Source organism: Maylandia zebra, linkage group LG18, assembly GCF_041146795.1.
Source record: "Maylandia zebra isolate NMK-2024a linkage group LG18, Mzebra_GT3a, whole genome shotgun sequence".
Taxonomy (NCBI): Eukaryota; Metazoa; Chordata; class Actinopteri; order Cichliformes; family Cichlidae; genus Maylandia; species Maylandia zebra.
The window spans coordinates 6,943,031-6,961,936 of record NC_135184.1 but is presented as its reverse complement, the minus strand read 5'-3'; the positions used below and the strand labels follow the sequence as shown (position 1 = coordinate 6,961,936).

At 42.8% G+C, this 18,906-nt stretch overlaps 1 protein-coding gene across 11 annotated transcripts in view; it reads right to left on the bottom strand.

Annotated features, from left to right (window-relative positions):
* Positions 1-18,906, bottom strand: part of pard3ab (par-3 family cell polarity regulator alpha, b) — a 248,872-nt gene that overhangs the window by 111,034 nt on the left and 118,932 nt on the right. For 5 of the 11 annotated variants that reach the window (XM_004565537.4, XM_076876530.1, XM_076876531.1 and 2 more), the window contains 6 exons: positions 14,350-14,475; positions 12,039-12,448; positions 8,736-8,875; positions 7,947-8,075; positions 5,272-5,307; positions 2,604-2,651 (listed from right to left, as the gene is read on the bottom strand). In XM_004565537.4, coding sequence (XP_004565594.2) covers positions 2,604-2,651; positions 5,272-5,307; positions 7,947-8,075; positions 8,736-8,875; positions 12,039-12,448; positions 14,350-14,475 — 889 coding nt within the window. The remainder of the gene's footprint in view (positions 1-2,603; positions 2,652-5,271; positions 5,308-7,946; positions 8,076-8,735; positions 8,876-12,038; positions 12,449-14,349; positions 14,476-18,906) is intronic. The other 6 variants (XM_012923061.4, XM_012923063.4, XM_076876532.1 and 3 more) reach the window with 3 other exon arrangements.

Here is an 18,906-nt window from a genome sequence, read left to right as displayed (position 1 = left end):
GTCTATGTAGCTGCATACAGTGTGTGTGTGCGTAATGTGCTGTATGGGTGGCTGTAGTGTGTGTGTGTGCGTGAGGGTACAGGCCAGGTGGCAGCTTGAAACATCACTTTAATTAAGCCAAAAGGCCTGTTCTGTGGTAGAATGGCCCTCTCTGATTGACTTGTATGTGTCACCACCGGGCCGCTGGAAAACACAGAAACACCACTGTGCCTGCTGCCACCGAGCTGCAACCATTAATCACTGCTGCTATTCTCCTGTGCTAATAATGATACAAGTTATGTAACTCCAGTAATGACTTCTTGCTACATTACAGCTAAAAAACCCCACTAAGCTGCTATTTACCTGAGGTGGCGATAACACCAATATTCAGATCATGTACAGTAGTAAGAGCAACAGATACCCCATCAACAGAAAAACTTTACAGGGTTGCAGTAAGTTATGAACTGTCCACCAGTCATGACTACTCAATGTATTTGAGTAGAAGGACAGAAATTGAAATGCAAAGATTATTTGAGGCTGAAAGCAGTACAGTTAGGTACAGTAATATTATCTTTTAACAGACTTATTGACCTCACACAGAGACTCAGTAAATCACATGATAGGGTGGGGCTAGGTTTCACCAATGGATTCGCCTGAAACCTTGGCTGATTGTGATCTACACCCACTCCCATAGGGTTTAAAATCTGGGACTCTCCACCAGTTGCTCTTAGACCTGAAGAAGCTTCTCAGATGAGAGGTGAAACGTCTTTAAAAACCTCAAGAAGTCCAGACGCTTTTCCTTCCAAGCTTCTTAGACTGCAATAACCTGGATGACTGAGAACCTTCACAGACAGTGGGTAGGACTGTTGGCTCACATGTGTAGAGTGACTAGGATCAGGAATCCACTGGTCAGCCAGGAGCTTCCTGTGTGGAGCTTTCATGCACTCTCGCTGAGTACTTCAGCTTCCTCCCACAGTATGTTAGATTGATTGGTGATTCTAAATTGAGCATAGGTGTGATTGTGATCATGAATGACTGTCAGTCACTCTGTGTTAGCCCTTTTGTTCCACCTATCACCCTCAGGCTTCAGCGTCCCCACTGTTGAATACATATAAATAATAGGAAAAGCACAATAGGTACTGCTTTAAAGTCAGGCTTTGTTTTATTAGTTATGCTCGCTTAGAAGACACCAGCATTTTAGACTTTAAATAAGAATACTTGTCACCGTTATTGCCAGATAGATTTATGCTGACGTAGGCCATCAGACATGCAGCAGCAATAACCAGCCACCTAATGTGGAAAATGCAGAGTGAGGAATATCATATCAGATCTTTTGAGATAGAGATATGATGCAATTATTACCCCAATCAGATTCAACCTTTCTCCAAAGGTTGAATCTGAATGCCTGCCATGGAGTCTGCTGTTATGATCCAGAAATATGTGAGATAATTTCATTAACTTCCTGGAATGAAAACTTTGGTGACTGTGCATTCTCTTTCAGTTAATCAAAAATGAATTACGACCCCATATTCCACCGTTGACAGCATTTATTGCTTAACAAATAAACTGTGCACAGTTGTATAAATGAAATATGGCGTAATGTTTGTTATATTTTTGCAAAACCTTAGAGGAGTCCAAAAAAAACCCCCGGACACGTTCGGTACTTTACTTCATGTAACAACTGCTGTATCGGGTGCTGTATGTTACGAAGCGTTGAAACAAAGAGCAGAACATAGAAGCTTTGATGCATCATGCGCTCACGGTTTTCACCGACTGACTTGTTATTACGAGCTGCAAATGAAATGTTGCACTAATGCACGGCTTTGGTTTGTCATGCAAGTTGTAGTTTAAAAACAAAAATACAAACCCCTCCCACACAACAGCACCACACTTCTGACCTCCTCACAGACAAATACAGTATAATGCTGCCAGATTCTTCTGTAAATATATGCCGTGTCATGGGCGGCCATGCTGAATGCTTTATCACGCTGTGAAAAAATCCTTCATCATTACACCAAAATGTGCTAACAAATTACCATTTCATAACAGCTTTGTGTGCAGAGAGAAACATTCACATGTGATAGATAGCATCTTGGCACGGCGCTGCTGTAGCATTACTGCTGCTCCTGCTGATGGCTTTTCAATATAGCATTGCAGTAATTTTCCATAAGCCAGTATGACTAATGGCATAAACAATGGAGCTGAATGTTCACGTTATGGGCCCATTATGAAACTATCAGAGCAGGCATGTAAAGACGGATGCCTTTGATCAGCACTGTATTGTAGCAGCCAGGTGCAGAGAAGAGGATTTAAGTCTTAAAGTGTGTCTTAAGTGTGCGTGTGTGAGGCAGAGAGAGAGGCGGGGGGGAGTGAAATAAAGAAAAGGGGAACTAACAAAGACAGAGACAGGAGACGAAACAATGAGAAGAAGGGGGCGAGGAAGAGACAGAAGAGAAAACCCAACAAATTCTTTTGTTTTTACAGACCATTGGGAAAGCAATGGATTGCTTAAATGACTCCCAGTCTATTTGTGCAGCCACCCAAAGTATCTCATTTGCCTTTCATGCCTTTTCCCCCTATACAGCACATAATAGCCCATGCTGTTGATGTCATGCAGCAGTTACCTCTATCAGCCAATGGTGTTTCCCGGCTGTCACAGGCTGCTGTGGATGCTAAAGGGAGCAGTCAAAGTCAACAGGTTAGACACAGAAGCCCCTTAGACATGGACCACTTACTGAGTCCAAGACACTACTTGCAATAAAGAACCTATTTGGCCAGAAAGTTTAAAGTGACTTGACCAAATATGTAACAAAGAGGGTCATGGGCGCTAATGCCATGGATGAAGTGCTAAAAGAAACAGGAGTCTCCTTAATCATTGGCCATTTTTATTGCAATGATTGGAGAGCACGGTGGCTTTACCGCGTAAACATGACAAAACAACTAAAAGTTTTAGCCAACCTCTAAAGCACTACTGTAAAATCGCGCGTGATTTTTGGGTCATTGGACCGATTTCATAAAGCGAGTGCTTTTTCCACTTCACTTGCTGCATTTTGTCTGCCGTGTAACCCTTGACAGAGCTCTCTCAAAGGATGAGTCATGCTGTGCCGGCTTCCAAAAACCCAGCTGAGTGCCGGCAAAGCCGCGGATCTAAAAGCTGTCTACATAGTAAGTTTTGTTAGCTTTTTTTAACACGACTAACTGCACTGTAGAGATGCATAACAGAAAAGTTAAAGAAAATCAACAGACATAATTAAGCTCCCCATGCGGCACGTGAGCCTGCTTTTTGCTTACTGTTAAAGAATTGAAAGCTTTAGATGTTTTAATTAAATGCTTTTCAACTTTGGACAGTTGGCTGAACATAAGTAATGATTTGAGAGTGATTTGAATTTTCACAATGTTCTATAGTTGTTTTTATTATGTGGTCACTTAAGAAAACTAATACGAGAATGAGGACAATAATAACGAGCTGCTGTCCCAGGGGCACTGATGTTATCCCGCCTTTTCCATTGGAAAGCTATCTAATACTTGCATGTCCATTAAAAGATGTTCTTTCGGACCCACTCCCTGCCCCTTACACCATCATGGTGCCTCTGCTATTGTTGCTGTTATCGGCAGTGAGATGTTTAAAATGAGGCGCCTGACAACAGATAACATCTGAAAGGCACTGAATCCATTATGGCGGTTGATGTTCCGGGAAAGGGTAAGGAGAAGGCTCATCTGGAGGTTTGGAGTTTGGAAAGCAGGAAAGAAGGGAGTTGAAAAGAGAAGCGAGAGGAGACAGCAGGACTGTGGTGCTTTTTCTTATCAGTCTGGCTCTGGTTCACATCGATCTTTAGGGTGGGAAACATCCAAAATTGAGGAAACGGACATTATTTTCTTTCATTAAAGACGCAAATTGCAAATTGCTACATTATATATATATATAAATAATTAGGCTAGCATCAATTCCTAAAAAGATCAGAGTCAGAAAGAGACAAAACCACATGAAACTGCTACACAAACCACACAGACCACCTGGATTGTTCTTTACATTACTGAGAAAAAAGAAATGTGAGTAAAAGGCAAAAGCAAAGCAATTAATTCCCAATAAATATTCCAAAAGTTTAAACTTATAGTGCACTTTTGGAAGGAAGACAGCACAATTCTTCCAAGGATGGCTTATACCATTCCGACTTTAAAATGTGACATTGAAATGCAGCAACGGGAGACACAGTGGTGTTTATCTGCACTTATTCTAATGCTTCTGGAATGATACGCGTCATCTTTTCTGCACATGTGCACACATATGAAATGTGCCAGCTGCAGTCACAATAGTCAACAACGCCCCGCCATAACGCTTCGTCACGACAAGGATCATCCCCACAGCTGGCAGGTAGAACCGCCAATCAGATTAACTGGGCAATTACACTTCTAATGTGCCACGCAAAAACCTAACCAATTACCTGCACTCAGCCAGATGTAACCTGAAGGTAAGGCCAGATGTGAAGATGTGAAGTCTGTTAAATCACAAATCAAATTTGGCATGTAAATGGAGAGTTATGGAAATCTGAATAGCTTTTTAATACGAGCAGTAAAAACAGACGAGCTTTTAACAGCTGCTGCAATCGAGAGCCTTTTTGGGTAATGTGTGCCATAAAGACCACACTGTAACAGTTGGAGACACTGTACATCCTGATGAGGGCTGATTATTCACAGAAGGTAGATTCGGAAACATACTCCATAGGGTACAATCCCAAGATTAAGAATCTCTGTCAGACATTTATAGCACGCTATATACTTTATGTTAAATTCCTCAATTACGGAAACCGTTAATCTATTAAAGCTGTCAAAGTGTCTGTGCACGTTTCACTGCACTGTCTGCATTTCCCCCTAAACTAAACTGGGTTTGTTATTCGCCTCACATATCGGAGCGGGTCTGCAGCAACAAGGCCAGACTGACAGCCTTATCCACAGCTAACAAATACAGCAAACTTCCACCTTCACTGGCAAACACAGCTCTGAAGGGAGTTATGGAGCAAATTATACTGCAGCACAACTTCAACAGCCACATACTGATGAAGCATGAAATTGTGACTTGTTACAGCGACTCTAGCTAGAGATTTAAATTAGTGACTAACACTATAGGTAGGGTACCGACTTGCACTCTGATTAACCAGCTAGTTTAGCAGCAGAGGCTGGATGCATGCATAAGTTGGGTGATAAGAGCAGGAGGGGGAGTTTGGGCTAAATAAAGAGTTGTTAAAGAAGAGAGGTGGAGGTTTGTTGCAGGTCGGTGTAAGGGTGGTGTCTTACCAAATCTCTGGGGATTTGCATCTGGGGCTCAGCATTCTAGAGGATGGAGGAGGGACAGAAGAATCAAAAGTAATCAGGAAATAAAATATACTCATTTACATAAACAGTGAACATTCGACTATAACAGAAATCAGGGAACTAGTGGATAAAGTTAGGCAGTTCAAGAAAAAGCACATGCAGGATATGAAAATGATAAATCTGACGAGTGCAGAGACTTTGAGTATCAACCGTGGCTCGGAAACAACTGAAGCGGTCGCAAAGACAAAATGTCATATCATCGAAATGCTGTCTTTGCATCTGCACAAACTTACAGTTTCACTTTCATGTACTCTAGATTTTTTTAACCATCCAGCTGTGCCCTATCGCAAGATGAGACAAACATCCAGATTGCTTTCATCGCAAGAAAAACGACCCGAATAAATTCACAGCCACAATCTTTACAAGTAAAATCCGCCGTGTAGACCGAGATTCTGAAACATTCACACAGTTTTGACTGTAAATAAAAAGTCAGCATCAGTCATCAAACAAAACAACAACAACAACAAATCTTGGTGAGCACCAGAATTTAGCCACGCCCAAAGTGCGGTTCAAAAAGGATCGTCAAATGCATTCGGCACAGTTTAGTAACCGCTTTGAAAAAGTTGCTTGAATTTAACTACATTCAAAACTGTAAAGGACAGAGCTGCTTTTTACAATCCTGCTTCTCTCTGAAACTAAATGTGATTTTATGCCAGATTCTTGCATTGGTGATGCAGGAATTTGAATAAAAATACAGCAAATCTGAATAACATTTCCAATTTCTTTGTTATCCTACCATTACAGTGTAAGCTCAATTTCCTGCTCAGCGTATTACGTGTCACACTGATGTAGTTTCACATTAGTGATAAAATAGATTGTTCAGCTTAGATTAAGGGCTTTTATACCTGCTGAGAATTATGTCACCTGTAATACAACAGCTGCTCACTTAATTCTTTTCATTACTCTACATTAGATTTAATATATTAGGCTTAGTAATCGCCATTTGTAATTCATAACTATGTGCCAAGAAAGCCCGATCTCGTTTTTTTTTAAGCTTAAATTACCCAAGTAATGCGCTACTGTGAATTTAGAACATCTTTCACCCTTATGTTGTTGTTAACTGACAGACTGTTTCGTCTCTACAGGCTCTAAAACGCAGAAGAAAAAGTGCAGTCTAGCTTTAGATAGAGACTCGAGCTGCTCATTTTGAGCACTGGACCTCATATCCCTCGAGTCCCATTTCAGCCCTTTCACATCGCACTCTCCACCCTCTGCAGCTGATAACCACAGATCAAATAAATCCTGCCATCTAACTACCAGCTATGCAGAGTCAGCCAGACTTAAAGCTCTGCTGTAATCTAAAGATGAGTATCGACCAGTGTGGCAGTTTGCCTCATCAAACTTCACCCATGGCGACAGCCAGCCAATAGCCTCATCTGCATCGCTCACTGTGATAATTGTCACCAATCAGCCGTTTGATTGGCACCGCTTGCTAGTGAATAGCTGTTTGTGGCTCTGCTGGCTGTCATGGCTTCTGAAGGTAGAGGGAGAAATAAATTTTTGCTACAGCAGAGCAGAGATTTAAGGCTGTTTGGTGCCATTACTCACGTTAGTACTCGATAAGCTGTGTGTTAAAGCTAGCAGAGGTAGGGAGATAGCAGAGAAACCTTGACTGTTGCTGTAGAGTAAACACCAATGTGGTTTAAAGCGCACCCACAGCCTCCACTGTTCACTTCCCACACATTAATAAAGCCACTTAATTCTCTGTGTTCTGCCATCTTGCTTCTGCCTTGGTCATTATAAGCTCCCTTCCTGATTAAAAAACACAACTTTGAGGCAACGCCATACATGCCGAGCATCCTGTTACATGTTTCTACAAAGATAATTAAGTACAACATCTGGCACCATGTAAAAACATGAACTTCATGAACATAAACAAACATGAAAACTAAATTAGCATCAGTATGCATGAATCACTGAGAGTGGCTTCTGCCAAGACTGAGTGACAGCAGCAGCATCCAAAAACTGCTCACAAACAGTTGTATTTCAGTTTGTAAAATGTAATGTGTGTAGACTACGCCTGATTGATATTCAAGCCAAGTGTGTTTTTCACTCTCTGCCTGCTACCTGCCCTGCGTCTGTCTTTTCATCCACACATCCATCAATCTACCGAGTCAGCTTGGAGGCAAAACACAGTGAGAGGAGATGGAAATGCAGATGCAGAGAAGGTTACCCACCAAATGTGAAGAAAGAAAGGGAGCTGGTGAAGGAGGATGGAGAGGAGGGTGATGGATAATGAAAGACTGAAGACAAAGTGAAATCGAGAAGAAAGGAGAGGGTGAAAAGACAGCTCTACAGGTTTCCACCGAGGCTAGCCGCGACTTGATAATAAAGAGCGGTGCGGCGATGGAGCAGGATCATCAATCTGCATGCTCGGCTAGCGTGCTGTGTTAGCTGGGAAATGAGAAGACGGCACAGCCCTCACTGGAAGGATTAACAGGGCTTGTGACAGCTCAGGATCACACACGGAAGTGCTCACACACATGTGCCAGAACACACCATCTCTGTATATACATAAGTTACATATATATGTCATGATATGTAATTCATTATGGTGACAGGGTGAAGAGCTGCAGTGAGGCGAGCAGCCAACGTACCACTTCTCGGGGTAGGAAAGAGTCCTCCTGGCGTAAAACCAGCAGACCCACAGCCCCGCCCATGGGTGTAGCTCTAAGCAAGGAGACCACTTCCTCCTGGGTCCGCCCATTCAGGTCCACGCCATTCACCTGAACAGGAGGAGGCACAGTAATTGGGTTAAACTCTACATTATCTTGTATGGATTATTATCTAGGCTTGTTTTAAAAAAAGGTGAAACACTCAAATCTCTTAATTACGCCTTTTGGCCGTGACAGAAAAGCAGCAACACTTTACATTTTTATCAAAGCGGCAGATGGTTCGTTTTCTAATTTGATTAGTCGATCAACTAGTCGCTTTAGCCCTAGTTCAAACAAAGTTTGAAAATGAGAAAAACATGAGGATAAAAGGATTGAAAGTTTTGGTGGAATAACCCCGTACATTCAGAGCTGCACAGTGTAATCCTTTATGCAAATGGTTTGCAACGTGGGATGATGCAACTTCAAAAGCCGTTCTGTTTTTGCTGCACGAGATAGCGTGTGGAAGCATAGTCTTTGATTTAATTTCAGGATCCACATTTCCATTTAAAACAGTTACGAGAAAGGAATTTGTTACACTTCAGCAGATGGCAAGCAGCGTATATCACATATTTAAAATTGCTGTTTCGCGTGTTTTGGAACGAAATCACCGTTCCTACGTGATGCACATCTACCTTCCAGATCACAATCGCCATCTAAGACTTTATTAAATGACTAAATTAAAGCCTCCTCACACACGCCTTGTAAAGCATTACCGCACTTTTCTGCACTTACCTCTAGCAACCTGTCTCCTGCCTTGAGACGGCCATCTTGGATAGCAGCTCCTCTAGGCAGGATATTCTTCACGTAGATGGGTGCTGAGCCCCCGATGGGAACATCCCGTGACGTTATACTGAAGCCGAGTCCCTCGGGGCCTGCGGGATGAGCGGGTGAATAAGTGAGGATGCAAAATCGAATGATAGGATCTGGTTTTATCTTGACGCACAGTCTCCTCTGTACCTCTGGATCTCAAGCTGCTAAAAATATGTTAACATTCAACTGATAAAACTCTCCTGTATCTGAGAGGGCAATAATATTGGCTGGTGTTTTGGGAGACATTTAGCTGAGAGTCAAGTGGGTTCTTTCATTAGGAGTAAAGGGTTGGTATGAATATAGTTGTCCCACCCGAGGGGAACACTTGACCCATTAACAATGAGTACCTCATCTCTTTTAATAGAGCACACTCCTAACCAGTTTTTCCAGCACCATCATCCAGTAACAAGTGGCCCACCTTACCTGAATTAAAGAGTGCGTCCCCCAGTGTCAGAGGAGATAACTGCAATCCACGTTAATAAGTGAGGCCATTGTTTAGGCCACTGTGAATTTACTACTGCAACATCGTGATAAACACGATCCGCCTGATTCTGTCTGATTCAGCTCAGCATGCAGCTGAATGATTACATCATACTTTCAGGAAATAATCAGTAGCATATCACAATGCTGAAAAAAACCAGAGGCAATATAATCAGCATTACAGCGACAACCGGTGCTGTAAATTTCACAATAAATGCCTCTCACACTATCATTTATGAAAACTGACTCTGTTTTGAGAACAATACACCAACGAGTCTCTCCTTTCCCTCGTGACCTGGCCTATAAGGCACACAGTACCCCGAGATGTTGTTGATCTACATGTGCTCATTAACCTGTGTTTCTGTGGGCGGATTGCATTTGGCTTGTGTACGTTTGTAAGTTTTGCCTGCAACCTCGTACGAGTGCATCATTATGAGCCATTAGGAACGCAGGTCTCTGTCTCATATTATCCATATTCCTAGCAGACAAACAAACTATTTCCTATTATTGGGCAACTTGAAGTTGCAGGAAATGAAGAGAAATCCTCTACCCTGTCAGCACAGCACTTAAGTAGGTTTGTGGTGAATAATTAAAGTAGTTTGTACATTGCAGGGCAATGAAAATGCATGCTTTTAAAGTCTCAGTTTGAACCAGTCAATAATTACACGCAATTATGTTGTGCCAATAAGAAAGTTCAGCCTGAAGAAATGTAATACTTTTGCTTGATTTTTAATTGGAAATTGAAAAACAACCTGGGTCAAAAAAAACAACACGCATTACACAACAGGGTTAGGGAGCGGGTAACCAGAACTTTTCATCTGCAAATGCAATGCAGCTCTAAACCTTTCTACACAAAACCTGCAGGTCCAGAACAGAAACGTCTAAATGAGCAGGACCGGACAACTGCAGATACTGCAGGTAAAAAAAAAGCAGTGAATTAAAACTGAACTGAGCATTTACGGTCGTGAGTGGATGTCTGACACAGAGTTCTCTGCAGCATGTGTGAAGGAAAAAACAGCACAATGTCTGGTGTATTTCTCCAGATAATCAACATACTTGAGTAACTTCTCCCACATAAAGATTACTGTACAAGTGCTCAGAACTTGTGATCGTGTGATATGTTTCTGTAAATAAACCATTTGAACAGATATGTGTGTCAAAAAAAGTTAATATAAGAACAATGAGGAGCATTTTTGCTGTATAGGGGTTTTGGCCTTAATCCCCCCCTGCCTGTCTGAATGAGCCGATGAAAAGAATAGCACAACACTTAGCCATCCTGTTTCACATCCTCTACCTAATCCCCTGCATTGATGAGCCAATCAACTTCCCGCAGGCATTCGAGGTGCGGCATTAAACTCACCGGTAAATGCTTGTAGAGTTCCTGGCTTTAAACAGGGAGGAGGATCTTTAAAACTCCCATTAGCTTGATTAAGACATACCTAAGCAATTTCCTGTGCAGAAATAAGATTCTGTGATTGATTTTGATACTCCCTGGGATTTGCAAGGAGCCTGGTGTCTGATTCAAGCACATAAGAAATGCAGGAGCTTAATCTGCGCTCAAAGCTGTAGGCTTAAGTCGGTACTCAAAACAAAACAGATGAGCCAAACAGCCTCTTGGGAATCACTGTTAATCCATGTAAGTGTCTGCTCCAACAACAGCAAACAAAGGTGGAATGAGAAAAGATAACATCTTTGACTGTGAACATAGCAGATCTCCTGCCATATCATGCACAGAATGCAGCGTTTTCACAAGTGTTTTGTCAGCGAGAGGGCAGATGAGGATGAGAAGAGTGAAAAAAACCTGACAGAAGAATGGATGGTAAGAACTGTGAGTCAGGAATTTTTAAAAAGCAGCTGGACGTTTTTATGTTTTATGTTCTGGCTTGATTCCCGCCCCATGAGAGAGGACAGGTTTGGGTGAAAACTTCAACGGGCATATGGTGCAGCCCTGTCAGACTCTTTGCTGTGGCATTTGACAGTGCACGGGGACGAGCGGCTGCTTAGCAACAAGCTCTCTGGCCCTGAGACCTGGCACCGACACCTGGAATCCTGTTGGCAGAGGTTTGCACCACCTGTGTCCACTGTCAGTCAAAGCGTACACCAGGATCCCTGCAGCTTTGCAGTCCTAACGTCGCCTGTTGCTCCACATTTCCATCTAAGCAGATGCTGTTTGCTTTTATCACCCACTTTTTCACATCTTACATCAGTACGGATAGCTCTGGATGGGGTTTTTAAGCCTCTTACAGCCTCGTTCACATATTCCACGCTTCCGTGCTTGAACCATCTTCCAACAGTGTTCCTACACTTGCTTGCAAGGAATCGGGAAGCTGCTTGTTTATTGGGTAGAAATAAAAAGGTTAGACTGATGCTGTGTATTCCTCTAAATCTTAAAAAGCCAGAGAAATGCACAGCACGAGAAGAGACTCACAGATCCTCTGGAAAGAGTCTCAGTATGCTTCAAAAACAACAACAAACCCAACCCTTTTACAGCCGCTAGGATGACTTTGCTTTTTTCTTCCTCAGAAACAATAAAGATCTTTTCTGATGATGAAAGCTCCAAATGTTTTTGTGGATCATGTGTTAATATTTACTTAACAATGAAAAACTTAACGTCATGACATTCTAAGACATAATTAATGTTAATAATAAGCTTATGAGACTAGTTATGGTTTATGATCTATTATCTTTGAGTTGAAACCATCACTAAGGCAGAGTTTGTGCGTTTTTGTGGAGACCTCTCCTCACCTTTCTTTAGCTGAATGCTGAGCCTCCTCCCGACTTTTTTCGTATAGCCTCCTGCTGGCGTGGAATTCATCCCCTTCTGCGGTGAATGGGCGTGACCTGTCGGGGGCTTGGCCGCAGAAACCGCGGGGTGAAGCAGAGGGGGGTAACCGTCAGTCGGCTCTGAGAGCACATGGGGGTACGGCTGGGAGTGTGGGTGCGTTTGGGAACCGTGCCGGGACATCCGCTGTGGCGTGTGGTCGATGCCTGACACAGTGCTGCCGCTGAGGGAGTCGGGGCTGAAACGGCCCGAGGCGTACACGGGGTTCCTCTCAGCGTGGGACAGCTGCTCGTAGTGGGCCTTCATCGATGACGGCACCACGTGGAACATGATGACCGGAGAGCGCATGGCTTGACGGAACATATTCTGGGCTCTGGGATAAAGACAGTGGGAGGAAATTTGCCAGTTTTACGATGGTTTAAGGACATGGAGAGAACAAAGGATAGACACAGAGGCAAAACTCAACATACTTAACAATCAAGTGCAATACTTGTCTGTACAAACTTGCCAAGTGGAGCACTCCATCTACCCAGTGTCTCTCAAACACACACACCCAGTCGTACTATATATAAAATCCATCTTCGCCCACCTGAACATTCTGACATGTTAATTAATACTCATTGCCAGCGTGAGCGGCTCTAGAAAGTGACTGAACCCTCCCCAACAGCTCCATCGCATAATCCCCTCATTTGGCTCCAGATGAAGGAGACCTCCAGTCGTCGAATACTTTGCAGAAAATCCTCTTTTAAAACCCCTTCGGTCTGAGCTCGTGTACATTAGGTGTGAATGGAAACTTATGTTGGCTGTCAGCGCCCTGTAAAACCAAAGCCTTGTTAGCGCCACCTGTTTCAATAAAGCAAACGTGGGTCCCCTGACAGCTGAACAGACGTTTGAGAAAATGCTAGGCCGCGAGAATTTCTATCGCTCCCCCTCCATCCCCAGACCGATAACCAAAAGTCGCGCTGCCGAAGAATTTCTTTGTGAAATTCCGGGCCTCTTTTCCCAGCTACCAACAACCTTCCCTCAGGGGGACGGTCTCGTCACGGTGTCTTTACAATTTCAGGCTGGATCGAGTGTCGGAGGAGATGTAGTCTGCCCCCTTATGAAAATAAATAACAAGAGCAACTGTTGCACTAATGCACTTGTCGCAACACTATGTATGGAAGCTTTATTCCCACCCATCACATAACTTGTGGCTCCAACTGTGGGAATGGCTGGAACATGACAACATGACCGGGATCCAGGAGTTTGTTGGTTCACCCAAATTATTCTTATATACCTCCACTCATACTTTTGGTGCAACTGCTCAATTTCTACCCAGTAAACAGATCTGACAGCATATTCCTGGTATTATCAACACAGGAATTCTGTGTCATGTAAGAGATAATACTAAAGTAAAATCCCAATAATCTCCATTATAATGAGGTGGTAGCAAAAGTCTCAAAGCCTGAACTTATCAGAAACCAACCAATATGATCTGTGTGACTAGATTCTGATTTTATTAGTTTGTTAAATGGGGAAATATATGTTTGACTCTTTACGTTTCGAGGAACGGTTAAATCCACCAAGACGCATCTATACATGGTCACATGTGGGTGGTACTTTGCATAATAGGTGTCTTACATAACGTTCATCAGTTTGGAGCAGCTTATTGCATTTAAAACATGCATATACTTTTCGTATAAATGTAATGCTGGCAAAAAAACATCGCAAACAAAAAAGCATCGCTGCATTACAGATATTGCATGTACTGTATACACAGCATATAGGTTCTCATGCATCGTACGGGATCTAGAAAATGGGTGGATGTGTGAGTTTGGTTAGGCAGGGAATAAAAGCAGGAGACATGAACAGCACTGAAAAAGGAGAAGCTGTGAATTTTAGGAGATTTATTCCCATTCCTTCTGACAGAAGAAAAGAGAAAGTAGTGAGAGTAGGAGTCCAGTAGAGCTGTTACTGTTACTGAAACACAAGGGAATAAAGGCTAAGAGGATTGCAGGAACGACTTGAGGAATTGAGGCTCTGACCTACAGGAGTTAAGTAGGGAAAGGTTAGCTTAGCACAGTGACAGGCAGCAGAGGAGACTGTGCGCCGGCAGGAGAGGGAGTAAAATAGGCATGAGGAGAGAGGAGAGCAGCCAAAAAAAGAAGAAGAATGTTTCAGACTATGGGTATAAAAAGCTAGGGAAGAGGCGATGGTGCGAAAAAGCCATTCACACAGGAAGACCAGGGATCAGCAGAGCTCAACAACGGCTCCCGTGAGCTGCAGTCTTACTGTTCAAATCTGATGTTTCGCAGGTCTCCGTTATTGATACGGACGATACAGTCGTTCTCCTGGAAGAGGCCCTGCTGCTCGGCCTTCCCTCCTCTCTCCAGACGCTTGACCAACAAGCCAAGAGTCCTGAAATGTTCAGAAGTTCATGTCAAGAGGATGCAGTGTCTGTGGACTCAACATGGCTGTTAAAACACTGTGGCCTGCACAGCCGGGTGAAGAATACACTAGGACTTTTTTGCACACTGTATAAAAGCTGGCTAAGAGTCTTTGTCCTTGTGAGGGGTTATAAAATCTTCGCTTTGATATTCGATATACCGTAAATGTCGGGCTATAAGCCGCTACTTTTTGCACAAGCTTTGAACCCTGCGGCTTTTAGTCAGGTGCGGCTTTTCTATGGATTGTCCGTGATTTTTGTCATATCGTAAGACGATTTGTTTTGTGTGTTCCGCTGTTGTACGGCACTACGTTGCCTGGCGGAAGGATCGGGGTTCAAGAGTGGTATGTTAGTCACATGTCCGTCCGCCAGGCAACGTAGTGCCGTACGAAGTAGCGCGAAAAACAAACTTCAAAGTAGCGCTACGCATTCAGCGGGAGGCGTGGATGATGAGCGGCGATAAACTTGCAAGTTATGCCCAAATAGCAAGTTATGCCCAACTCCACCGGTGGATTCTGACAGCGTGGAAAAGTGTGAAAACATCCACGATCACCAACGGATTTTGAAGGGCTGGACTGCTGCATGATGGAGAGGAGGACACCGCCACGGCCCTTCTGAGGGTGTTCGACTCTGACACTGACAATGAGGATTTCTTTGGTTTTGAAAGTGACAACGAAGGAGAGAAGAAGAGTGGATGACGAAGCCATCCTGAGCCTGTTTGTATCCGACACTGGAGAAGAGGACTTTGGTGGTTTTAGTGCGCAGGAAGAAGAGAAAGATGGTGAATGACTGACTTTTCTTCTTGTTAAAGCCGTGTCACTGCACCTGAGCCTAAAAGGTAGTCCGAATCTATTTTTCTGGTGTGCTGTAGGTTATTGTTATGTACTACATGTGCAAATGTTATGTACTACATGTACCCATAACTTGTTTTTCAAAATATTAATAAAAGTGATGTCTCCAAACAGCCATCTCTTTCCTGACAATTCCCTTTGTGCATATTCTCTTACATATGATAAGTCAACATTGAAACACCTGCGGCTTTTGGTCAGGTGCGGCTAATGTATGTACAAAACAGGATTTTCCCCTGATTTTAGCTTGTGCGGCTAATATTTAGGTGCGCTTTGTAGTCCGGGAAATACGGTAGTTTAGATTATTCTGACCACAGAAAATAATTCTCTTTTTTATTTTAACAATCCCTCTTCCCGTGGCCAGATGGTTATTCAAGAATCATCAATGTGAAGCTAATGAAAAGCCCTTTTTTTGGCAAAAAAGACAGCTATGCCTAATTGCTGCCTCTGCTTCATCATGCAGTACTAGTGAAGAGAGCACAGTGTGGTCCTGTCATTTGCATCATCAGTGTACCAATGAGGCTTATGAGAGAAAATAGTCGCATCACATCAGGGTGCTTTAGAGGCTGTGTGTGGGGGAGGCATCTATTCAAAGGCAATCAACACATTCAAAACCTCAAATGTAGTTCTGGTCGGGTTGACGCTTTGCATGTGTTAATTTTCGAAACTCTTAAGCTCCTCTGTCCTTTTTCTGAATACAAAGTAAACAGAGTGGTTTCTGAGAGGAAAAAAAAACAACAGTATTAAAGACTGATGGCAGACAGTAGCTGGTATATCACGCTGTAGCTCTTCAGCCATGCTGAGCTTCAACGCTTGTCGCTCTGTAATCCAGTGTGGCAAACTGGCTTATGACTCCCCGCACAGCCACAGCGAGGGGCTAACTTCACCTGAAAGGGCGCTTTTTGGATTATAGACCAGAGAACGAGGAAGAAAATCAGCTATGGGTAGGGAAGACGGCGCGACCCTAATCGAGTCTTCTTCGGCATACAGCCCGTGTCTGAGAGCATCAAGGATTTTTCGAGGGTAGTGTGAGCGAGTGTTGCCTAGGTAAATTGGGTTGATTTTAGGCTTTAATACTTGCCCTCGCCTCGGGTTTATAACTCAATATGAATGAGAATGTGATTACTCCGGGGGGCAGAAAAGTTCAGGAGTTGAAAAAGTTCAGAGACAATTCAGCTGATTGAATTTGAGTGAGAACACAATGTGATTTGCTGTGGAGGGGCCCATTTCTCTGATGAAAGCTGGGCATCTTAATCTTGGTGAACCACCCAAACTGACATTTCCCCAATAGCAGAAAAGCACATTATAAATGTGCTTTTAGGCTGATTACATTGGGCAGAGAGAAAAGTGATATGATCTTGATTTTCAATAAAGTACAACGGAGACTTTACAGTCAGTGATGGCATTTGGGAGTCTTAGTTTAGACTGATACGTAGAGGAAGTCTGGGAATAGGGCTGTTCGATATCGGATGACGATATAAAATCATCTATCGTTTCATTTTATGCTATCGTTTGTTTCGTGGTGTCGCAAAATAAACTGTTTACGGCAATATTTTTTCATCGTTTGGATGGTCACTGTAGTGGCTATATTTCTTAAAGTTCTCTCTTTCTCTTATATTTAATATAACCACATTACGGACGGACAAGTCCGCGTGTTTATTTTCCACATAAACCTTTCACAATAGAGCTCAAGATCCTGTTGAGACTTTTCAAAATAAACTGAAAATACGTGAAAGAGTATGCAGCGTGTTTACGGATGAGAAGCAAAAAAGAGGCGTCAGGTGCTAAAAAATAAACCTTAGACTCAAACGTTAGAACAGGCTGTTCCCCGCAGCACACTGTGTAATAAATACTCACAAAGAAAACGGCGGCCGTTACAACTTATGTCTAAAAATGTGTCGTTTTATGCATTGGTTAAAACACTCGACTCCAGGTACACGACGCACAGCTGGAAACACTTCAGGCAAGTCGAACTGCCCGAGATTCACAGAATTTACAGAAAATGTTACATTTTTGTGATTTATATCGTTAGCGGGACGATAGATGTCTTATATCGGGATATGAGATTTTGGTCATAGCGCACAGCCCTATCTGGGAATGTGCGGGGCTGCGGTTGGCTGGTGGGAAAATATCTGAGACAGGAAATACCTTGGCACTATGACATTATATTAGACCTAATATGCTGGGGTTTATGCTTTTTTTTTATTTTTTTAAGGTCTACATGTAAACTTCAGCTTTAAAACTATGCAGACAGCTAGCTGCAGGGGTTTGGCTCTATAGTTTTGTTATAACCTCAAAGGCATTCATGATGTGGATCTTCAAAAACCAGATGTGAAATTCCACTAATTCCTTCAGAGTTTCGTTCCATGTGCGCTTCTGAATGAGAGCGTATAGATGTGTGTGTTGAGTGCACTGCTCAGTGTATTCTTTAAATAAAGTAAAGCTGATGTGACAGCAGCCACAGAGAAATAAAACGGTCACCTGCAAACCCCAAACAGCCATGATTAATCACTGTAAACTGGCAAATTGCTTCATGATGCCGGCATGAAAACCACTGTGGTCGCGCATGTGTGTGTGCGTGCTTGTCATTCAGCCTGTATGAGTGATGAAGTTATTACACTTTGCCACCAAAGAGGAATGTGTGGCATGCATGGGCATTACTGTGAGGGAGTGTTTCTGAGGTAATGCAGCCCGCTTCTCTCCAGGGGTTTTGCAAAAAATCAAAAAGGCCAAATTAACACATTTCGTGACATTTGTTACCAGAAACCAAATTCTACCAAAGAGAATTTCTTTTATGAGACTACAATAAGGCTGACAAGTCATCAGCTAAAGTGGGCAATTTTCTTTTTTCCTATTTTCTTTTCTTAAATATAAAACCTGTCAGACGTGTGCCAGTGGCAAAAACTAAAACTATAAGTGAAAAGATATATTTAAAAAGAAAAGAAAGGCAGAGACCAAATGTTTGCAAAAAATCCTAATTAAACGCAGCCGATTAGCAGAAAGAATTTAACATAATGCTACATGTTATAATTGTGTTCTGCATCGTGTGTTGCTAACACTTTCCTGTGGAACCCCAAATACATAAGAGTCTGATCTTTATAGCGCTTTTGTGTGCTCTGCAGTGCTATCCATCAGTCTAGATAGTTATGTTGTACTTTGGCCAGTTTTTGAGATATTGGCTTTCGAAATGTGATGCAGCACAGCAAAAGCCAGCCAAGCATGAAGACTGAGAATCCAAAAACAGCCGAGCAATGACGCAATCAAGAAAAAACACATTCTTTACGTCACCATCTGCAGACATGTCTCAAAACTATGATCAAAAACCGGTTTATTGAACAGTTTCTGATGCATAAACTGCAAATAAACGACTCGATATTTTGCCCCAAGTCGTTGTCCAGCAAACTTTCTCATCTATGAAGGGAAAACACTCGGCTCGGGTGCAAAGTGGACCAGCAACATCTGTCCCCTCTTAGTGAGGCCAAACTGGAAACACTGGAAAAACTGGACTGTGGCCATAGCACAATTTAATTTAAACATAGTGGCGTTTTTAATCAA